This window comes from Uranotaenia lowii, chromosome 3 (genome assembly GCF_029784155.1).
Source record: "Uranotaenia lowii strain MFRU-FL chromosome 3, ASM2978415v1, whole genome shotgun sequence".
In the NCBI taxonomy this organism is placed as follows: domain Eukaryota; kingdom Metazoa; phylum Arthropoda; class Insecta; order Diptera; family Culicidae; genus Uranotaenia; species Uranotaenia lowii.
This window is the reverse complement of record NC_073693.1, coordinates 266,880,223-266,900,810: the sequence shown is the minus strand read 5'-3', so window position 1 is coordinate 266,900,810 and position 20,588 is coordinate 266,880,223. Positions and strand designations below refer to the sequence as shown.

Here is a 20,588-nt window from a genome sequence, read left to right as displayed (position 1 = left end):
ATCTTTAATGTCTGCACGCTAAATGATGTACTTAGAAAAAAATGAAAGAAAGTCATATTGATGAAATATGAGGAACAAAAGTTTCACCAACACAAAAAAAATATTTTTCACATCTCTTGACTTTTTCAAATTCTACCGTAGAAGTTATAGAGATGCATTCTAACAGTTTATCGAATGCAAGCCAACAAACCGCCCAAGCATCCAAAAGTCTCATATCTACTTAAACTGGTTCCTCCAAAGTTCGAATTTCGCTGAATAAAGGTTTCAAAGGGAATTGGTACCAAATTTTCTCGAATGTGAGCATAAAAGTTACAAAAGGTTCCTCAAATAGCCTTCTATGGACTTGAAGTTCCAAAAAGTTCCTCAAATAGCCTTTTTTTGTGACATGTCAACCGCACCCACACAGCATTAAAGTTTCAAATTAGGTCTCAAATAGCCTTCTGTGAACTTCAAATTCCAAGAAGTTTCTCAATTACCCTATTTTGTGACATGTCAATCGCATCCACACAGTATAAAAGTTACAAATTAGGTCTCAAATAGCCATCTGTGAACTTCAAGTTCTAAGAAGTTCCTTAAATAGCCTTTTCTGTGACATGTCAATTGCATCATTCAGAATAAGAGTTACAAATTGGATCTCAAATAGCCTTCTATGGACTCGAAGTTCCAGAAAGTTTCTCAAATAGCCTTTTATGAGATATGTCCGCCATATTTCATGAATATGAAATGTAAACGAACATCACAGAAGGGCATATAATAAATCAATTATTTTTTGGAGCTTGGAAATTCTTAAAACTTATTGTTAAAACTTAAAACTTAAAGCTAACTCGCAAATGATTGTTTTTGAAAAGAGTAAATATTTTGACTTTATAAAATTTAGTCCAACTGTATTTACTTACCACGAATTTATCACATATTGAAAGTCAGTTGAAGCAATTCATTGATTAAATATCAAGATAAAATCAAGAATTTGTATAATTTTATGCTTAACAGTTAAAAACATGGAAATTCATTTTTTTTAACCGATATTATTTTAACGGATGATTGATTTATACGCCGTTTCGTAATGTTTCTTAGTAATAATCAACATGCATCTTTGCTGTTGGCTGCTGGTTGCCCTTGCGGGTATTCTAGGAAGCTAATAACCACTTCGAATTTTAGCTGCCGGTAAGGCAACATCTAGGCGTGGCGTCGTGGCAGCGTGTTCGGCTATCATCTCGGAGGATGGGGTTCAAATCTGGTACCAGGACTATTTTTTTCCATTAGGTTGTTTGATTGCTTGAGTAAGCAAATCAAATAATTGTGTAGCAGAACTGGCGTGCGTGCCGGCATGTATCGAACAAAATTAAAAACAAAGCAATTAAGTATGATCAATTGAGGGAGGGGATGGGAGGAATAAAGATGGATGCCGAGAAACCGGCAGCACCACATGGGCTGGTGATGACCAAAATAAGAGAGGAGAGGAGAATTATTTTTTGTTTTTGCTGATTAAACGTTTACTTGTGGGCTGAATAGAAGGCCGTTCAAATCTGTAATGGAACTTCAAAGTTTCAATAAGAACTTAAATTTTGGGCTGAATAAAAGGAACTTCAGCACAATGATTATGCTGATTAAGCTGTGTTCGACCTTTTTAAAGAGACTTTTGGTTGCTTGGGCGTTGACCACTATTGCGATTCAAAGCGTCGGTATTTGAAAAGCAAAATGGCGATGCATATGGCATCGCTGTTCAAAGCTTGAGAAGGTCGATATATCAATCAGAATTTTAATATCACGCCTTGCTATCAATATTTGATATCATTCAGTCCGAATGAAGGTGATCTATATCAACATAAATGTTCACCTACAATCCAAGGTATCATTTTTTGCTGCAATCATTTGGTTGCTCGGACGCCGAAATACCTGTAGTAAATTTATTAAATGTAATATCAAAGAACTTTTGAATATTTTTTTAAATGATATGAACATTCACCCAAAATACACTCAAACAGCGACACGAAAATCATTCATCCACAACAAATATTACGAAGCCATGGTGCGAGATATGACAACTTCTAAGGGAAGCAGAGGTGTTCGTTCATAAATACTTTGGTAAAACTACAGTGAATCCGTGCACCCGTGGTGGATTTCCTATATACATACATCCAATCATTTGGTTGCAAGATGGCGGTTCAGTTAACTTTACGTTAGCGTTTTTCCATGCTAGGTCGTACAAGCATTGAAATAAGTGATTCCTTTGAAAACCATCTGAAACATTTTTTAACCCAAAAGGTAATCGTATAAACTCATTAAGTTATGTTCATATAACTTAACATAAAAAAAAACTATCATTATTTTTATGAAATTATTTTATCGGCTATATCGGTGAAATTTATATTCTTTGAGAAAGAATATTTTAGAATTGAAAGATTATAGACGGATAGAAGATTAGAATAAGGTGAAAGGTGTTGAAAATGAGCGGAAGGGTAGTTTTAATTTGAAAAACTTTTCATCACATTTCCTCACGGGCCTACTACCTTGCAGTGGTAGATACGGGATAGATTTGTAGCTACCACCACACAATAGTAGGCCTAGCGTGGTTCGTCCCACAAGCGGAAACTTGCAGTACGAACGAACCGGTGATTACGGTGATTAACTCTTCATTTCACTATCATTATTCTTTGAATTACTTTTTCATTGTTTGAAAATTATGAAATACCCTATATAATCCGAATGGTATACGCATAGTTATTCTTCGAAAAGGACAAGAATGTTATGTGCCCATTTTCGAGTTTATTTGAAACATTATGAAGTCTAATGGAGCCAAAGTTTTCAAAAAGGTTACGGGAGCATAAGAATGTGAAATTTTGTCTTTTTCAGGTCTTCATTCAACGATTAATAATGTTCCCTAGCCAAAATCCATTTCATGATTTCATGAACAATGTAATGTGTACGTCGCACCATTTTTATGGTGAATCGTTCTGGATTATAACCCCTACATTCTGTTTTATTCCAAGTCTCTGTTTGAGGATAACTGTGCCAGTATTTTTGCCAGTATTATTAAGAATCGTATTATAGTCTCATTAACGAATAATAAGTGTTTCCCAAATGTTTCCTTGAATAAAAAAATGAGCACAAACGCATACAGGATCTCAATAAAACTTGATGTTTGTTCAAATAGATTCCTTTCAATTAACTTTAAGTGTACACCTTTCGATGATGCTGGCTAGCATTAAACAAATGCTAAAACCATCAACCTATAAGGTTTGTTGTAAGCGAGTTATTATTAAAATTAAAAATGGAAATTTTGCTTGAAGCATTCATATCATTAAGTTTTCATCCAGCTCAATATTGAAATATTCCAGCTGAATAAGTTGGCATCATATTTTCCATACTGAAGACTGGACTGAAGAATTTTGAGATGTTTTTCATTGAATTCTTTTTAAACCAAGCTACAGCATTGAAGATTTTTTACTGAACAGCTTTTATAACTAATCATTACAATGCATGTGTGTTTCTCCAGTGATTAAAATTTACTAACAAGTAATTCTTCTTTAACTGTTAAACTAACTATCAACCCAAACACTAAATACATGAAACAGTTCCCTGATAAGCTCTTGTGAAATGGTCTTTAAATATGGATAATACTAATAATTATAAGTAATATTTGTATGATCCATCAACTCAACTTACCGCTTCTTAATTTGAGCAATACTTCATAACAATATTGATTGTTTCAATAGTGAAAATTAACTCTTTGAGATACAGTTTTATATTAAAACGCTAACTTGTGATATAAAACGTCAAAACTTACCGTGTCTCTGTAAACATTCAGTTAGTTCAAATGGATTTTGTGATAGAATATAGAGTTCACTTTGATGGATGTTAAGAAAATCAAATACTTTTTGTCAAAATATCGAGTAAAACGAACTTTTAAAAAAGCTTTTTTAAAATTGTGAAACTATCTCCTTCAAATAAATAAACAAAACCTGCCGCCTGTCACTAACACGGACATCAAATGCAACGGACTGCTCTGTGCTGTCATTGGCTTCATTCATAAACTTTTCCTCGTGAAGTGTGAGCATTTTACCTAACCAAAACCAAAATGACTGAAACCGAAGTTGCTGCCGCAGCTCCAGCTGCCTCTCCTGCGAAGGCCACCAAGAAGCCAAAGGCCCCGAAGGGAGATAAGAAGCCCAAGAAGCCATCCACCCACCCGCCAGTCAACGACATGGTGGTTGCCGCCATCAAGACCCTGAAGGAACGCAAGGGATCATCGCTGCAGGCCATCAAGAAGTACATCGCTGCCAACTACAAGTGTGATGTGGCCAAGCTGTCGCCCTTCATCAAGAAGGCCCTGAAGAGCGGTGTCGAGAAGGGAAAGTTCACCCAACCCAAGGGCACCGGTGCTTCCGGATCGTTCAAGATCAAGGCTGAGGATAAGAAGCCAGCTGGCGAGAAGAAGAAGAAGGTCGCCGCCAAGAAGCCAAAGAAGGCCGCTGGTGAGAAGAAGACCGTGGCCAAGAAGCCAAAGGCCGCTGGTGCCAAGAAACCGAAAGCCACTGCCGCTAAGAAGCCAAAGGCCGCCGCTGAAAAGAAGGCCAAGGCTGCCACGGCCAAGACCGCCAAGAAAGCCGGCATCGTGAAGAAGGCTGCTGCCCCCAAGAAGGCTGCTGCCAAGCCAAAGGCCGCTGCCAAGAAGCCAAAGACCCCCAAGAAGCCTGTTGCCAAGAAAACTGTGGCCAAGAAGGCTGCCGCCAAGAAGTAAATTGTTTCTGAATTGATCAATTCAACTAAACCAACAGAATCAGTCCTTTTCAGGACTACCAGTCATATCTTACAAGAGTTTTTAAATGAAATTTTTCATTAACTTGATTTTGTTTTTGAGCTGCACTCGTCCGGTCCATAACAGAACAAGCTGCGATTGGATCTTAGAAATCTACCAGCTGTGCTGGACCTTACGAGTTGAGCGCATACAAAAGCATTTTTTTTAATTCACCTTATCTGCCATGGCACCATCCTGAGTATCTTCCCGCTTATTCTAAACGTTGCAAGATTTTGGGTATTTATACACCGAAACGCCGCCGAAGTATTCAACAGGCAACATTTGTCGCTGAAGTATTGAACGGAGAAGTCCAGTCCCACACTTGCTGGGTATGATATTGTTTAGAGTGCCATCGAGAACCTTACGATCTCACTCGTTGCTATTAAATCAAGTCCACCGAACATCCTCGAGGCTATATTGAGTCATTAAGTACGATGAGTGTGATTCCTGGACGCTGAACATTTGCACCAATTTCATGAACCTACTAGCCGTTTTACTCGTTGAGTTTGTCAATCCAGTGTATACCAATCTATTTAATCGTCACCATTTTGTCGCTTCTACGTTGTCCTTTCCGCAGGATTAGAATATTGTGCGTATACCATTCGGTTTGTATTGGGTAGTTGGTAATTTTCAAATGAAGATACATCATGAATTGAACGGCTACCTTTTGGGTTTTAAAATGTGCCACATTGATCTCGGAGAGATGATTATTATGGCAAAATGAAATCAAACGTTATCTTTTTGGTTTAAAAATATGTCCAGATGCATTTTGCAATACCTGTGATACATAGCAAGCATGAAAAAACGCCAGCATAAATGTTACCTAGCTGCTATCTTGCATAAGAATTTTTTTTTTCACTTATAATTAAGCACGCTGAAGTAGAAAGTATGGACATTTCGTTGTAAGAATTGCTTTGATCCGAATAAATATTAAAATAAAATATTTCTATTGCATGGCATCTTTGTACAGTTCAGTATAACTTCGCCCAAAAGTCTGATCGGCCCTGAATGATCTATTAACAGTATAATATTCATAAAATGATGCTTATCATTAACTGAAATTAGTATAAAACAGATAAGATTTACTAAGCTACTCTTCCTTTTTTGCGTTATACAATAAAAAAAACTCAAGTCAAGAGAACTCCTCCAAAAAACTTTTTGTGGCCCTGAAAAGGGCCGTTTTGATAGCATTTCATTCATGGCATGATTTAACCTCCGAAACCGTACAGAGTGCGTCCCTGGCGTTTCAAGGCATAGACGACGTCCATGGCAGTGACGGTCTTCCGCTTGGCGTGTTCAGTATAGGTAACAGCGTCACGGATTACGTTTTCCAGGAACACCTTCAGCACACCACGAGTTTCCTCGTAGATCAAACCGGAGATACGCTTGACTCCTCCACGACGAGCCAGACGACGGATAGCGGGCTTGGTGATTCCCTGGATGTTATCACGCAAAACCTTGCGATGACGCTTGGCGCCACCCTTTCCTAGACCTTTTCCTCCTTTGCCGCGGCCAGTCATTGTTGAAGATTTGTGTTAGGTTGTTTACGAACGGTTGAAAGAAAACTGATGCTTAACGGACTATGAGGGTCCTGCTTTTATACGATTTTCCGAGGGTAGACTTTCGGGCATTCCGTTATGCTGCTGCTTCGCTTGGCTTGAAGAGCATAATGTTGCCTGGGTTAAGGGGAAGTTTCCCTTCCATGCAAGAGCATAGCATCTGCCGTTTAGGCGGGAACATGTTTCTCGAGCAGAGGTATAAATATGTCCGCTCTAAACCGTTGAGGGTTATTCTGAATTCATCGTTTCTCGAAAACAATTCTATCACCATGGCTCGTACCAAGCAAACCGCACGTAAGTCCACCGGAGGAAAAGCTCCTCGCAAACAGCTGGCCACTAAGGCTGCTCGTAAGAGTGCTCCAGCCACCGGAGGAGTCAAGAAGCCTCATCGTTATCGGCCAGGAACCGTTGCTCTGCGTGAGATCCGTCGTTACCAGAAATCCACCGAGCTGCTGATCCGCAAGTTGCCCTTCCAGCGTCTGGTTCGTGAAATCGCTCAGGATTTCAAGACCGATCTGCGTTTCCAGAGCTCGGCCGTCATGGCACTGCAGGAAGCTAGCGAAGCCTATCTGGTTGGACTGTTCGAGGACACCAATCTGTGTGCCATCCATGCCAAGCGTGTCACCATCATGCCAAAGGACATCCAGCTGGCTCGTCGTATCCGTGGAGAACGTGCTTAAATATTCTTCAATCTTCGTTCAACAAACAAACGGCCCTTTTCAGGGCCACCAAATTTTCTATTTAAGAGTTAGGTGTGAATTTTTAGTGGTAGTTACAAATAGAGTTGTAGTTACCATCACAAAATATTAGACCATGCGTGGTTTTACGTGGCATGAGGGGAAACTTTCAATGCGAAAGAACAAAATGATGACATGTTATCGCTCAGAAAAACTTCAAATACAACCGAGACATATTTATGCGTGCAGTTTTCGGTGCAGATTTACTTGCGGTCTAGTCTTTCAAAGCTGTAATGTTACGTTTGTTACTTTTATTTTTCAACAATTTAATTGTAGCTGCAAGTTCAAGAAATCATTTTCGTTGTGAGTTATAAGACATTCTCCAATAAGAAAGAATCCAAATACGGTTAAGAATGCATTATGAATCGAATGGCAACCTTTTGGGTTTAAAAATTTGCCAGATTGATTACGAAAGGATGATTATTACAGCATGCTAAATTCGAACGATAACCTTTTGGTTTAAAAATATGTCCAGATGGTTTCCAAAGGACGATGCATATTGCCATGCCTGTGTGACATAGGAAGCATGAACAAATGTCGCCATCTTGAACTCAAATTATTTTTGATAATAACAAGACATGCTCAAATAGTAAGATTAACATTTTGCTGTAAGATTTGCTCCAATCCGAATGAATGAAATCAAATATTGCTGATGCATGGCATGGTAGTACAATTCGGAATAACTTTGCCCAACATGTCTGGTCGGGCCTGAAAGGCCTATCAGTGCTTAAATTCCTTCATAATAGTTAAAAAGCTGCAGTTTATTGAATACAAGCCATCAATCCGTTAACCGTTATTGCGATTGAAAGCGTCGTAATTTGAAAAGCAAAATGGCGATGCACGCGGCATCCCTGCTCAATGTTTGACAAGAAATGACATGATTTCCATACAAAATAAAAAAGGGCCGTGAACTGCTGTTTTGGCTCTGAGATTTCACTTCGTAACAGTTTAGCTCTTTTTCCAGTTAGCCTCATGTTGATTTTCTTGTTTCTCTTTTATATTAAACAATCATAGTTAAATGATAACTCTCCACAAGGTTTAAGATTCAATCAAGAAACTTGAACTTTTTTTTTTGAACTGTTTCTGTGTTACATTATTACATTAAATAAGCTGTTCAGCTTATAACAGAACTGCCAAGCATCTAAAGGTAACTTAACATTTAAAATTATTTATTTGCAACTAACTCAATAAGCATACTAAAGAAGAACATATTGTGATACCAACAATATAATGAACCTTATCTAAAAAACCATCATAAAATTAAGCTTGTAATAAAATAAACGGAGCTCATCACGCAAAACTGCATCGATTTAACTGACATTATAGATGATTGGATATTTTCAAAAGTATCACGAAACTCTTACAAACTGTATTTGTCGTCCTGAAAAGGACGGTTTGAGTGTATAAGCAGAGACGATTCCAGTTTAAGCCTTCTTTTCGGTCTTCTTGGGCAGCAGAACGGCTTGGATGTTGGGCAAAACACCTCCCTGAGCGATGGTGACGCCCGAGAGCAGTTTGTTCAACTCCTCGTCATTGCGGATGGCCAGCTGAAGATGACGCGGGATGATACGGGTCTTCTTGTTGTCACGAGCGGCGTTTCCTGCCAATTCCAGCACTTCAGCTGCCAGATATTCCATGACAGCGGCCAGATAGACGGGAGCTCCAGCTCCGACACGTTCTGCGTAGTTGCCCTTGCGGAGCAGACGATGGATACGACCAACTGGGAACTGAAGTCCGGCACGAGATGATCGGGACTTTGCCTTTCCCTTGACTTTTCCTCCTTTGCCGCGGCCAGACATTTTGATGAGTTGAGTTTAGAGTAGCTTTACACAAACGAAACGACGAATGTAGAATGTTGGTAATCCAGAGATGGTCGGTGCTTATATACTGTTGGCAACCCTGAGCTCATGCAGGTATGTCTATGGCGAACATGAAGCATAAAGCAAACGAGGCAATATGCTTACCCTTAACGCAGCATACATAGGGAGAAAAGAAACATAATAATGTAGGGGAAAACGATGGAATCGAAGATAACAAAAACACGTTCCGGGTGAGTTTTGCCTGTTTAAAAGCAGCTGCAACCCAAGCCGAAATCATCAGTTTCGTTTCGAATCTAACCCAAACAACTCTACTACAATGGCACCGAAAACCAGTGGAAAGGCCGCCAAGAAGTCCGGCAAGGCCCAGAAGAACATCGCCAAGGGAGACAAGAAGAAGAGGAAGGTCCGCAGGAAGGAATCCTATGCTATCTACATCTTCAAAGTGTTGAAGCAAGTCCACCCTGATACCGGAATCTCGTCCAAGGCCATGAGCATCATGAACAGCTTCGTCAACGATATCTTCGAACGTATCGCTGCTGAATCCTCTCGGCTGGCTCACTACAACAAGCGCTCGACCATCACATCCCGCGAAATCCAGACTGCCGTCCGTCTGCTGCTTCCGGGAGAGTTGGCCAAGCACGCCGTCTCTGAAGGAACCAAGGCTGTCACCAAGTACACCAGCTCCAAGTAAATTGGCTTCACCACGAATGATTTCCAATCGGCCCTTTTAAGGGCCACTACTTAGTTTGTCAAGAGTCATGTTTCTTTTTATTTTTATGTTAAGACCTATCAGTCTAGCATCTATTATTTTGAAAATATTCTAGAAAAGTTTTTAGAAGTGATATTGATATGAGTATTTCGATTATTTTGAAACAAATGTTCTCAGTTTAGTGGCATATTTCTATGAAAAAAAAAAACTTCAAAAGCCCGCATAAACGATTAATCTTAGTCATTCTTACCAACTGCCATAGATAAAATACATAAGAGCTGAATCAATCAGACATCGTTCGGAAAATTGGCAAAATCGAGCGCGAATCTCGAAATACTTCTTCCGATTAAAAAAAAAACTGCCGGTCGAGTGTTAATTTTAAAGTTCACATGTAAGTTTTTGCATCGGTACCTATCAATCTTTGAGAAAAATTTCAAAATTCTTTTAAATCAATACACGCAATCATACATCGTGTTGGAAATTTTATGATTGAATGAACTTTGTTGACAGTTTTTTTAAAACTAAGATGATGTGATAAAAAAAGATCTAGAAAAAATTATTCAAAAGATTTTTTTAAAATGCGCTTATGGTAGAAGAAGCACAAGGCAAACGGCAAGAACAAGAAAAATTATTACAACGCAGAATTTCAGAGCCAAAACAGCGCTACCCACGGCAATAGTTAGTCATTTTGTATAGAAGTCACATGACTGGTTCAACATATCGACCTTCCTAAGCTTTGAACAGGGACGCCGTATGCATCGCCATTTTGCTTTTCAAATACCGACGCTTTGAATCGCAACAGTGCTCAACGGTTTGTTGGCTTGTATTCGAACTGTTAAAATGCAGAGTCAAAACTTCTACGGTGGAATTTAAGCACTGATATACACATTTTGTATATTAACCCATTCGAGACCGATTGCACACCGTGTGTGCAATGAAATTTTTGTGCCTTTGTCAGAACAATCTTTCATTGTGAGTTTACTACTGCTCGGAAAATCAATATTCTTATACCAATGAAATCCTCAAATGTAAGGCAAAATGTATTAGGAAATGGTTTTGATGAAAATCAAACGACAGAAAAGTTATCTAACAGTAAAGTACTATGAGTTCGAATGTCGTGAAAAGGTCTCCGTCTCGAATGGGTTAAAGTACTTGAATACACATTTTTTTTTTAATTTTTGCTTAGGTCTTGTATAAACAATAGAACATTGCAATAATAAATTTGAAATTTGAAAACGTAACGTTACAACTTTTAAAAGCCCTTATCGTCGGTTCAGCTTTTTGTTACAGTTCATATCCACTTGGTCATAATCATGATCTACAAACGGAAATTTGGTTATGAAAAGAGCAAAGAAGATGACAGTATCCATCAATGATTTTATAGATTTACCAATGTTTCAAAAAAGAATGTTGGGTCGATTTTGAGAATTACTCTTTCAATCTTAATACTGCAAAACTGAACAGTGAGACTGTTTCGTATTGAGTGCTATTTAGACATTTGCCTTCAAAAACAACTATTTGAATTATTCGGTTAAATTGATGCATGTGAAAGATTTTAAGAAAATAAATCGGCAGAAAATTCATAACTCACTCCAAGAGAAAAATTTGGTGGCCCTGAAAAGGGCCGTTTGTTTGTTGAACCAAGATTGAAGAATATTTAAGCACGTTCTCCACGAATACGACGAGCCAGCTGGATGTCCTTTGGCATGATCGTGACACGCTTGGCATGGATGGCACACAGATTGGTGTCCTCGAACAGTCCAACCAGATAGGCCTCGCTAGCTTCCTGCAGAGCCATGACACTTTATTTTGCCCCTGTTTTTTTTTGGAATATTGACTGTTTTTTATCTATCAGAAAAACTTTCTTCTTTTTCCAGCGCAACATTAACAAAAATTGAAAAGAACATAATAAACAATATTTTAAAAATGATTACGATGTGTTTTCCTTGAATTTTAACCAGAAAAGTAAAAGAAATTGAAAAAAAATAATTTGGACACTTTATTTTGCCCCTCACTGTATGGCATACAGGAGTTGCAATGTTCATCGCTCTTTGGAAACCATCTGGCATATTTGAAAACCCAAAAGGTAGTCGTTGAAGTTCATTTGGTAATAATGATCATGTTTTGAAAACTATCTGGCACATTTTGAAACCCCAAAAGTAATCGTTCAAATTCATCATGCCAATTATCGTCCATTGAAAATTATTAGAAAACATATAAAACCGAAGGGTATACGCACAATTTCAACACCGTTAAGAATTTTCATCTGCTTCATCTATCCGTAATTCAAATTAAGGGGGGGGGGGGGGTAGGGTCTAACACTTTCAAAAAATCGATTTTTTTATTTTTTCATTTTCTTATTGTAAAACATTTCAAGAATGTTGTGTCAAATTTTCAAGTCAATTGAAGCAAAACTGTAGAGGTTATAGGCCTTTATCTCCTCCTATCTTATACTGCAAGAAAGCAAGAGCAGAAACTTCAAACGCGTTTTTCTCGAAAGCACATTTTTAAAGTCCGTGGACATCGTCATTTGAAAACTACTTATCCGATTCTTTTCAAATTTGGAACATATTTTCTACATATAAAATACCAGACCCCAACGTTTTTCTTTTTTGATTTTTTTTACTTTGGGGAGATTTTAGAGGTGAAAAATGGCGGATTTTTTCGTGAAAAATCGTAGTTTTTACTTCAAACAGTCACAAAAATTTCATAAAAATATTTTTAAGTTAAATAAAAACGTTGGGGTCCAGAAAAATATCTATTAAAAATATTTTGCTCTGATTTTTTGACTTCAGATGATTCTGTGCTGAGATACAGTGTCCACCGCAAATCCTGTTTTCTAAAAGGCATCCTCGAAAATGCTCCGTCACCGGCTCATTTTTCAATATTTTTCTACGAAAAAATTACTAAATGTTCTTTTAACAATGCTTTGTATAATGCAAAAAATTTGAATACATTTGTTTGAACGATAGCTCTAGAAAAAAATCGTGAAAATGGTGTTTTTTTATACCCGTTAGACCCTACCCCCCCCCTTAAATCTTTAATTCTTTCTTCAAGAATTTTCGTCATAACGTTTACCAAAATGCCATTTAAACTATTACTACTAAAAATATTCCAGTCAACATTTATAACGGCAATCAAAATTCTTAAGTGATTTTGTTTTTTTTTTAAAGAAGTGGCGTAAGCTAAAAATGTAAAATTAAGGATTTACTTAATGAAAATTAAAATTAGCGCTATGAATACAGAACCAATTTTAAAAACACTATTTATTCACGACGTATTACTGAACACGAAATCCAACGTTCGTACAAACGATATGAGGACTCAGCAATTATCTTTAATGTCAACCGTCAAGCTAAATGTTGCTAAATGACGAAGCACGACCTCTTAGAGCATTTGAAATCTGTGGCTTAATAAGGTTTAAGGTTAGCACACAAATTTTGCTCGTATGGTATGAAAGCAAAACTTGGTATAATTTCACCATAGAAATCCAAACAAGAATACAATCAAATAAATGTCAAATGAATTACCATATATCCTGTTAATAACTGCTGGATGATACGTTAAAGAGAATGGATTCGTAAGAAGAATTACTGACGAAATCCGAAGATTAGGATCGATTGGTCTCGAGAAGTAATTGCCGAATATACAACAAACGAACTGTGCAAGTCTCTGAAAATCCCGGCCCTATGATATGATTTGAGAAGAGAGCGTCAAACAGCAGGAGAACATTGAACGAAAACTGATGATGAAAATTTATGAAGATTGCGTTCACCTGAAAAACTGTACGCAGGAAATCAAATGACAATTTGTTCCACCCCTTGTTAACGCTTTTCCGTAACAACATTTTTTCGATAATTTTCAAAATAATGGATGTTAGACTGATAGGTCTTTACATAAGAACAAAAAGAGACATGACTCCTGACAAACTATGTAGTGGCCCTGAAAAGGGCCGTTTAGGAATCGTGTATGGTGAAGCCAATTTACTTGGAGCTGGTGTACTTGGTGACAGCCTTGGTTCCTTCAGAGACGGCGTGCTTGGCCAACTCTCCCGGAAGCAGCAGACGGACGGCAGTCTGGATTTCGCGGGATGTGATGGTCGAGCGCTTGTTGTAGTGAGCCAGCCGAGAGGATTCAGCAGCGATACGTTCGAAGATATCGTTGACGAAGCTGTTCATGATGCTCATGGCCTTGGACGAGATTCCGGTATCAGGGTGGACTTGCTTCAACACTTTGAAGATGTAGATAGCATAGGATTCCTTCCTGCGGACCTTCCTCTTCTTCTTGTCTCCCTTGGCGATGTTCTTCTGGGCCTTGCCGGACTTCTTGGCGGCCTTTCCGCTGGTTTTCGGTGCCATTGTAGTAGAGTTGTTTGGGTTGGATTCGAAACGAAACTGATGATTCCGACTTGGGTTGCAGCTGCTTTCAAACAGGCAAAACTCACCCGGAACGTGTTTTTGCTATCTTCGATTCCGTCGTTTTCCCCTACATTATTATGTTTCTATTCTCCCTATTTATGCTGCGTCAAGGGTAAACATATTGCCTCCTTTGCTTTATGCTTCATGTTCGCCATAGACATACCTTTTTTTTTTTTTTTTTTTTAAAGCCCGCCACACTCCCCCACACCAAAAAGCTCAAAAGAGCCCCCTGGTAATGGACACTTCAGTTCTCAGCATGTCTGGCAGCAAACAGGTTAAATTTAATTTAAAAAAAAACGCGAGCAAAAACACAAAATTTACGCATGCTGAGAACACAATATATTTTAACTTTAAGGCGCGGAAGAATGTAATAAAAAATAAGCAAATACAGTGAATCTCAGTGGAAAAAAGTTTTCCTTTTAAGAGATCCACTTCTCGATGGAAGAAATTGAAGAGTATTAACAAGTTAAAAAAAATTAAAATAAATTAAAATAAATTAAACTAAAAGTTAAAATTAGGTGACATTAAACTAAACTACAGACAAACAAGTTAAAATCAATTATTCTATACAAATTAAAAAAAAAAAAACTAGTTTGGTGATTCGTTGTTTATTGGTTTAATAAGTTCTTAAAGTGTTGCATCAGTTTGGTCTTGAAAATATTCCTGTTATTAATAATCTTTAACTCTGCGGGTAGATTATTGTACTTCGTAGGTCCGACAAAAGAAATCCTATGTTGGCCTAGGCTTGTTGACGAATTACTTCTCAGAAGGTGATGAGACTGCCTTGTGTTATGAACACGAATTCCTGAAGTAAACCTGAGATTTTGAGATATTTGAGAGGAATGCAAATTATCAAAGACATAAGTGCAAGTTTGACATAAGTACCAAGACATAAGTACCTGCATGAGCTGAGGGTTGCCTAGGGTATATAAGCACCGACCCTCTTTGGATAGCCAACATTCTACATTCGTCGTTTCGTTTGTGTAAAGCTACTCTAAACTCAACTCATCAAAATGTCTGGCCGCGGCAAAGGAGGAAAAGTCAAGGGAAAGGCAAAGTCCCGATCATCTCGTGCCGGACTTCAGTTCCCAGTTGGTCGTATCCATCGTCTGCTCCGCAAGGGCAACTACGCAGAACGTGTCGGAGCTGGAGCTCCCGTCTATCTGGCCGCTGTCATGGAATATCTGGCAGCTGAAGTGCTGGAATTGGCAGGAAACGCCGCTCGTGACAACAAGAAGACCCGTATCATCCCGCGTCATCTTCAGCTGGCCATCCGCAATGACGAGGAGTTGAACAAACTGCTCTCGGGCGTCACCATCGCTCAGGGAGGTGTTTTGCCCAACATCCAAGCAGTTCTGCTGCCCAAGAAGACCGAAAAAAAGGCTTAAACTGGAATCGCATCTGCTTAAACACTCAAACCGTCCTTTTCAGGACGACAAATAATGTTTGTAAGAGTTTTGATACTTTGATTTTTCATTCGCATCTCAACTTAACGCTTCAGGAAGATTCAATCGATTGAATCAATCAAATGATCTATAACTTCACAGACAAATCGATACAGTCTTCCATGGACAAGATTCATACTTTAAATTTCAAGATTAATTGTAGGATACATTTTTGATTTATGTTTATAATATTTTTGATGTTTCTCAGTTAGAAAAAAAAAACAACAAAAACAACGCTCCTTTATCGGGATCCACCGATAGACATAGCCGATTGACTCATTACACCTATACGAAATATCCTGCATAAACTGCAATCCTGCGTTGTACATAGCATAAAAGATTTTAAGCCATACAAAGTTATAAGAAATCGTTTCTTGAACAACTTTTAGAAATACTTTAACGATATTGTTTTTTCCTTGCTTTCCTACAACAAGCCCTCAGCGTTGTCCTTAAATCTTCCTTCTTCAAATGACACAACAACTACTATAAAGAGATACACGGTGTACCCATGGGATCCTCTATATCGGGATGCGTTGCTTCAATCTGCATGGAAAAATAAGAACAAAGATGCATCAAACGTTAGAAACGAAAAAAATATTTCGCGGAGGCTACGTGTTTTGTATTCGCCAGGGAAAGTGTTGTAGATCTGATCTTTGAGGAACCTAACATCCTGCATAAGGCCTTCAAATTCACGCTTGAAACGGGGGAACAACAAACCATTCGCGCCCTGAACATGACTTTATCGAGACAACATGAAAAAATTCGTGAACTGAAACGTTAAAAATAAAGCACACCTTCTCATCTGAACGTCACCGATCAACATCAACGAGAAAACCAAAGATTATTGGTATTGAGATATAACTAAAGTCGTCTGGTTTCTTTTAAAATAAGGCTCTTCAATAAAAACTAGTTTTCCAAAAATACAACATTCAGACACAATAAATTCAAAAACATAAAAATTCATAACTATCTCTCAATAACAAAATTCAGTGGCCTTGAAAAGGGCCGTTTTTTTTTTGTTGGATCAAAGAAGAGAATTTAAGCACGTTCTCCACGAATACGACGAGCCAGCTGGATGTCCTTTGGCATGATGGTGACACGCTTGGCATGGATGGCACACAGATTGGTGTCCTCGAACAGACCAACCAGATAGGCCTCACTAGCTTCCTGCAAAGCCATGACGGCCGAGCTCTGGAAACGCAGATCGGTCTTGAAATCCTGAGCGATTTCACGAACCAGACGCTGGAAGGGCAACTTGCGGATCAGCAGCTCGGTGGATTTCTGGTAACGACGGATCTCACGCAGAGCAACGGTTCCTGGCCGATAACGATGAGGCTTCTTGACTCCTCCGGTGGCTGGAGCACTCTTACGAGCAGCCTTAGTGGCCAGCTGTTTGCGAGGAGCTTTTCCTCCGGTGGACTTACGAGCGGTTTGCTTGGTACGAGCCATGGTGGTTGAATTATTTTTGAGAAATGATCAAGAGAAACGACGATTTCAGAATAACCCTCAGCAGTTAAGAGCATACATATTTATACCTCTGCTCGAGGAACATGTTCCCGCCTTAACACCAGATGCTATGATTTTTTTCAGGGAAGGGAAACTTCCCCTTAACCCAGGCAACATTATGCTCTTCAAGCGAAGGAGCAGCATAACGGAATGCTCGAAAGTCTACCCTCAGGAAATCATATCAAAGCAGGACCCTCATAGTCCGTTAAGCATTAGTTTCGTTTCAACCGTTCGTAAGCAACCTAACTCAAATCTTCAACAATGACTGGCCGCGGCAAAGGAGGAAAAGGTCTAGGAAAGGGTGGCGCCAAGCGTCATCGCAAGGTTTTGCGTGATAACATCCAGGGAATCACCAAGCCCGCTATCCGTCGTCTGGCTCGTCGTGGAGGAGTCAAGCGTATCTCCGGTTTGATCTACGAGGAAACTCGTGGTGTTCTGAAGGTGTTCCTGGAAAACGTGATCCGTGACGCTGTTACCTATACTGAACACGCCAAGCGGAAGACCGTCACTGCCATGGACGTCGTCTATGCCTTGAAACGCCAGGGTCGCACTCTGTACGGTTTCGGAGGTTAAATCATGCCATCAATGAAATGCTATCAAAACGGCCCTTTTCAGGGCCACAAAAGGTGTTTAGGAGGAGATCAACTTGAGTTTTTTATTGTACAACGCAAAAAAGGAAGAGTAGCTAAGTGAATCTTATCTGTTTTGTATCAATTTCAGTATAAGATCAGCATCATTTTATGAATATTTTACTGTAAATAGATCATTTAGGCTCGATCAAACTTTTTGAGCGAAGTTATACTGAACTGTACTACGATGGCATGCACCAGCAATATTTTATTTTAATTTTTTTATTCTGATTGAAGCAGTTTAAACAATGAAATGTTCATCTTCACTATTTCAGCTTGCTCAATTATTAGAAAAAAAAAACGAATGAAAGATTGCGGCTAGGTAACGTTTATGCTACCGTTTTTTCATGCTTTAACAGGTAATACAATATGTATCGTCCTTTGGAAACCATCTGGACAAATTTTTAAACCAAAAAGTTATCGTTTGAATTCATTTTGCCGTAATAATCATCCCTCCGAGATCAATCTGGCACATTTTTAAACCCAAAAGGTAGCAGTTCAATTCACGATGTATCTTCATTTGAAAACTAGCAAATACCCAATACAAACCGAATGGTATACGCACAATATTCTAATCCTTCGGAAAGAACAACAGCGTAGAAGCGACAAAATGGTGACGATTAGATAGATTGGCATAAACTGGACGGACAAAATAAACGAGTAAATCGGCTAGTAGGCATGAAATTGGTGCAAATGTTCAGCGTCCAGGGATCACACTCATCACACTTAATGTCTCAATATAGGCTCGAGGATGTTCGGTAGACTTGATTTAATAGCAACGAGTGAGATCGTAAGGTTCTTGATGGCACACAAAACAATAGCATTCCCAGCAAGCGTTGTGAATGGACTTTTCCATTGAATACTTAAGCGACGAATGTTGCCTGTTGAATACTTCGACGGCGTTCCAGTGTATAAATACCCAAAATCTGGCAACGTTTAGAATAAGCGGGAAGATCCTCAGGATAATTTCATGGCAGATGTTGTAGGGCGAATCTTAAAAAAAAACGCTTTAAAATGCGCTCAATCTTGAGATCCATTACAGCTGGTAGATTTCTAAGATCCAATCGCAGCATGTTCTGTTATGGACCGGACGAGTGCAGCTCAAAAACAAAATCAAGTCAATGAAAAATTTCATTTATAAAACTCTTGTAAGATATGACTGGTAGTCCTGAAAAGGACTGATTCTGTTGGTTTAGTTGAATTGATCAATTCAGAAACAATTTACTTCTTGGCGGCAGCCTTCTTGGCCACAGTTTTCTTGGCAACAGGCTTCTTGGGGGTCTTTGGCTTCTTGGCAGCGGCCTTTGGCTTGGCAGCAGCCTTCTTGGGGGCAGCAGCCTTCTTCACGGTGCCGGCTTTCTTGGCGGTCTTGGCCGTGGCATTACATTATTACATTAAATAAGCTGTTCAGCTTATTACAGAACCGATAAGCATTTAATGGGTAACTTAAAATTTTAAATTATTTATTTGCAACTAATTCAATAAGCCTATTAAAGAAGAACATATTGTGATGCCAACAATATAATGAACCTTATATCAAAAACCATCATAAAATTAAGCTTGTTTTTAAAATAAAACGGAGCTCATCACGCAAGACTGCATCGATTCAACTGACGTTATAGATGATTGGATATTTTCAAAAGTATCACGAAACTCTTACAAACTGTATTTGTCGTCCTGAAAAGGACGGTTTGGTTGTTTGGTAGAGACGATTCCAGTTTAAGCCTTCTTTTCGGTCTTCTTGGGCAGCAGAACGGCTTGGATGTTGGGCAAAACACCTCCCTGAGCGATGGTGACGCCCGAGAGCAGTTTGTTCAACTCCTCGTCATTGCGGATGGCCAGCTGAAGATGACGCGGGATGATACGGGTCTTCTTGTTGTCACGAGCGGCGTTTCCTGCCAATTCCAGCACTTCAGCTGCCAGATATTCCATGACAGCGGCCAGATAGACGGGAGCTCCAGCTCCGACACGTTCTGCGTAGTTGCCCTTGCGGAGCAGACGATGGATACGACCAACTGGGAACTGAAGTCCGGCACGAGATGATCGGGACTTTGCCTTTCCCTTGACTTTTCCTCCTTTGCCGCGGCCAGACATCTTGATGAGTTGAGTTTAGAGAAGCTTGACACCAACGAAACGACGAATGTAGAATGTTGGCTATCCAAAGAGGGTCGGTGCTTATATACCCCAGGCAACTCTGAGCTCATGCAGGTATGTCTATGGCGAACATGAAGCATAAAGCAAAGGAGGCAATATGCTACCCTCGATGCAGCATAAATAGGGAGAAAAGAAACATAATAATGTAGGGGAAAATGACGGAATCGAAGATAGCAAAAACACGTTCCGGGTGAGTTTTGCCTGCTTAAAAGCAGCTGCAACCCAAGTCGGAATCATCAGTTTCGTTTCGAATCTAACCCAAATAACTCAACAATGGCACCGAAAACCAGCGGAAAGGCCGCCAAGAAATCCGGCAAGGCCCAGAAGAACATCGCCAAGGGAGACAAGAAGAAGAGGAAGGTCCGCAGGAAGGAATCCTATGCTATCTACATCTTCAAAGTGTTGAAGCAAGTCCACCCTGATACCGGAATCTCGTCCAAGGCCATGAGCATCATGAACAGCTTCGTCAACGATATCTTCGAACGTATCGCTGCTGAATCCTCTCGGCTGGCTCACTACAACAAGCGCTCGACCATCACATCCCGCGAAATCCAGACTGCCGTCCGTCTGCTGCTTCCGGGAGAGTTGGCCAAGCACGCCGTCTCTGAAGGAACCAAGGCTGTCACCAAGTACACCAGCTCCAAGTAAATTGGCTTCACCATCAATGATTTCCAAACGGCCCTTTTCAGGGCCACAACATTTTTTTTGTTGAGAGTCCTGTCGCTTTGTCTTTTCAAATTGAGATGATTCATTTTAACACTCATCGTTGGGGGATAAGGGCATTATGAGCAAGCAGGGCACCCCTCTTCTCTA

At 39.5% G+C, this 20,588-nt stretch overlaps 7 protein-coding genes across 7 annotated transcripts in view; 3 read left to right on the top strand and 4 right to left on the bottom strand.

The window, feature by feature from the left end:
• LOC129758177 (probable serine/threonine-protein kinase DDB_G0282963) overlaps positions 1 to 20,588 on the bottom strand; it is a 425,584-nt gene that overhangs the window by 271,846 nt on the left and 133,150 nt on the right. The window lies entirely within an intron of this gene.
• Positions 4,058 to 4,861, top strand: LOC129758186 (histone H1B-like). The gene has a single exon (XM_055755644.1). It carries the CDS (start codon positions 4,079 to 4,081, stop codon positions 4,739 to 4,741), a length of 663 nt encoding a protein of 220 aa, XP_055611619.1. The 5' UTR covers positions 4,058 to 4,078; the 3' UTR covers positions 4,742 to 4,861.
• LOC129758191 (histone H3-like) lies at positions 5,746 to 16,935 on the bottom strand. Its single transcript, XM_055755649.1, has 3 exons — positions 16,605 to 16,935; positions 15,957 to 15,969; positions 5,746 to 6,319 (listed from the first exon to the last, which is right to left on the bottom strand). The coding sequence occupies exons 1-3, from the start codon at positions 16,933 to 16,935 to the stop codon at positions 6,007 to 6,009; spliced, it is 657 nt and encodes a 218-aa protein (XP_055611624.1). The 3' UTR covers positions 5,746 to 6,006.
• LOC129758206 (histone H3) lies at positions 6,618 to 7,037 on the top strand. The gene has a single exon (XM_055755664.1). The coding sequence runs from the start codon at positions 6,627 to 6,629 to the stop codon at positions 7,035 to 7,037; it is 411 nt and encodes a 136-aa protein (XP_055611639.1). The 5' UTR covers positions 6,618 to 6,626.
• Positions 7,964 to 8,893, bottom strand: LOC129758195 (histone H2A). The gene has a single exon (XM_055755653.1). It carries the CDS (start codon positions 8,891 to 8,893, stop codon positions 8,519 to 8,521), a length of 375 nt encoding a protein of 124 aa, XP_055611628.1. The 3' UTR covers positions 7,964 to 8,518.
• On the top strand, positions 17,248 to 17,565 carry LOC129758208 (histone H4). The gene has a single exon (XM_055755666.1). It carries the CDS (start codon positions 17,254 to 17,256, stop codon positions 17,563 to 17,565), a length of 312 nt encoding a protein of 103 aa, XP_055611641.1. The 5' UTR covers positions 17,248 to 17,253.
• Positions 19,097 to 19,715, bottom strand: LOC129758201 (histone H2A). The gene has a single exon (XM_055755659.1). The coding sequence runs from the start codon at positions 19,713 to 19,715 to the stop codon at positions 19,341 to 19,343; it is 375 nt and encodes a 124-aa protein (XP_055611634.1). The 3' UTR covers positions 19,097 to 19,340.

Excerpts from the sequence above, each read along its gene's own strand:
- LOC129758195 (XM_055755653.1), bottom strand. The coding sequence starts at position 8,893 with ATGTCTGGCCGCGGCAAAGGAGGAAAAGTCAAGGGAAAGGCAAAGTCC.
- LOC129758191 (XM_055755649.1), bottom strand. The coding sequence starts at position 16,935 with ATGGCTCGTACCAAGCAAACCGCTCGTAAGTCCACCGGAGGAAAAGCT.
- LOC129758206 (XM_055755664.1), top strand. The coding sequence starts at position 6,627 with ATGGCTCGTACCAAGCAAACCGCACGTAAGTCCACCGGAGGAAAAGCT.
- LOC129758201 (XM_055755659.1), bottom strand. The coding sequence starts at position 19,715 with ATGTCTGGCCGCGGCAAAGGAGGAAAAGTCAAGGGAAAGGCAAAGTCC.
- LOC129758208 (XM_055755666.1), top strand. The coding sequence starts at position 17,254 with ATGACTGGCCGCGGCAAAGGAGGAAAAGGTCTAGGAAAGGGTGGCGCC.
- LOC129758186 (XM_055755644.1), top strand. The coding sequence starts at position 4,079 with ATGACTGAAACCGAAGTTGCTGCCGCAGCTCCAGCTGCCTCTCCTGCG.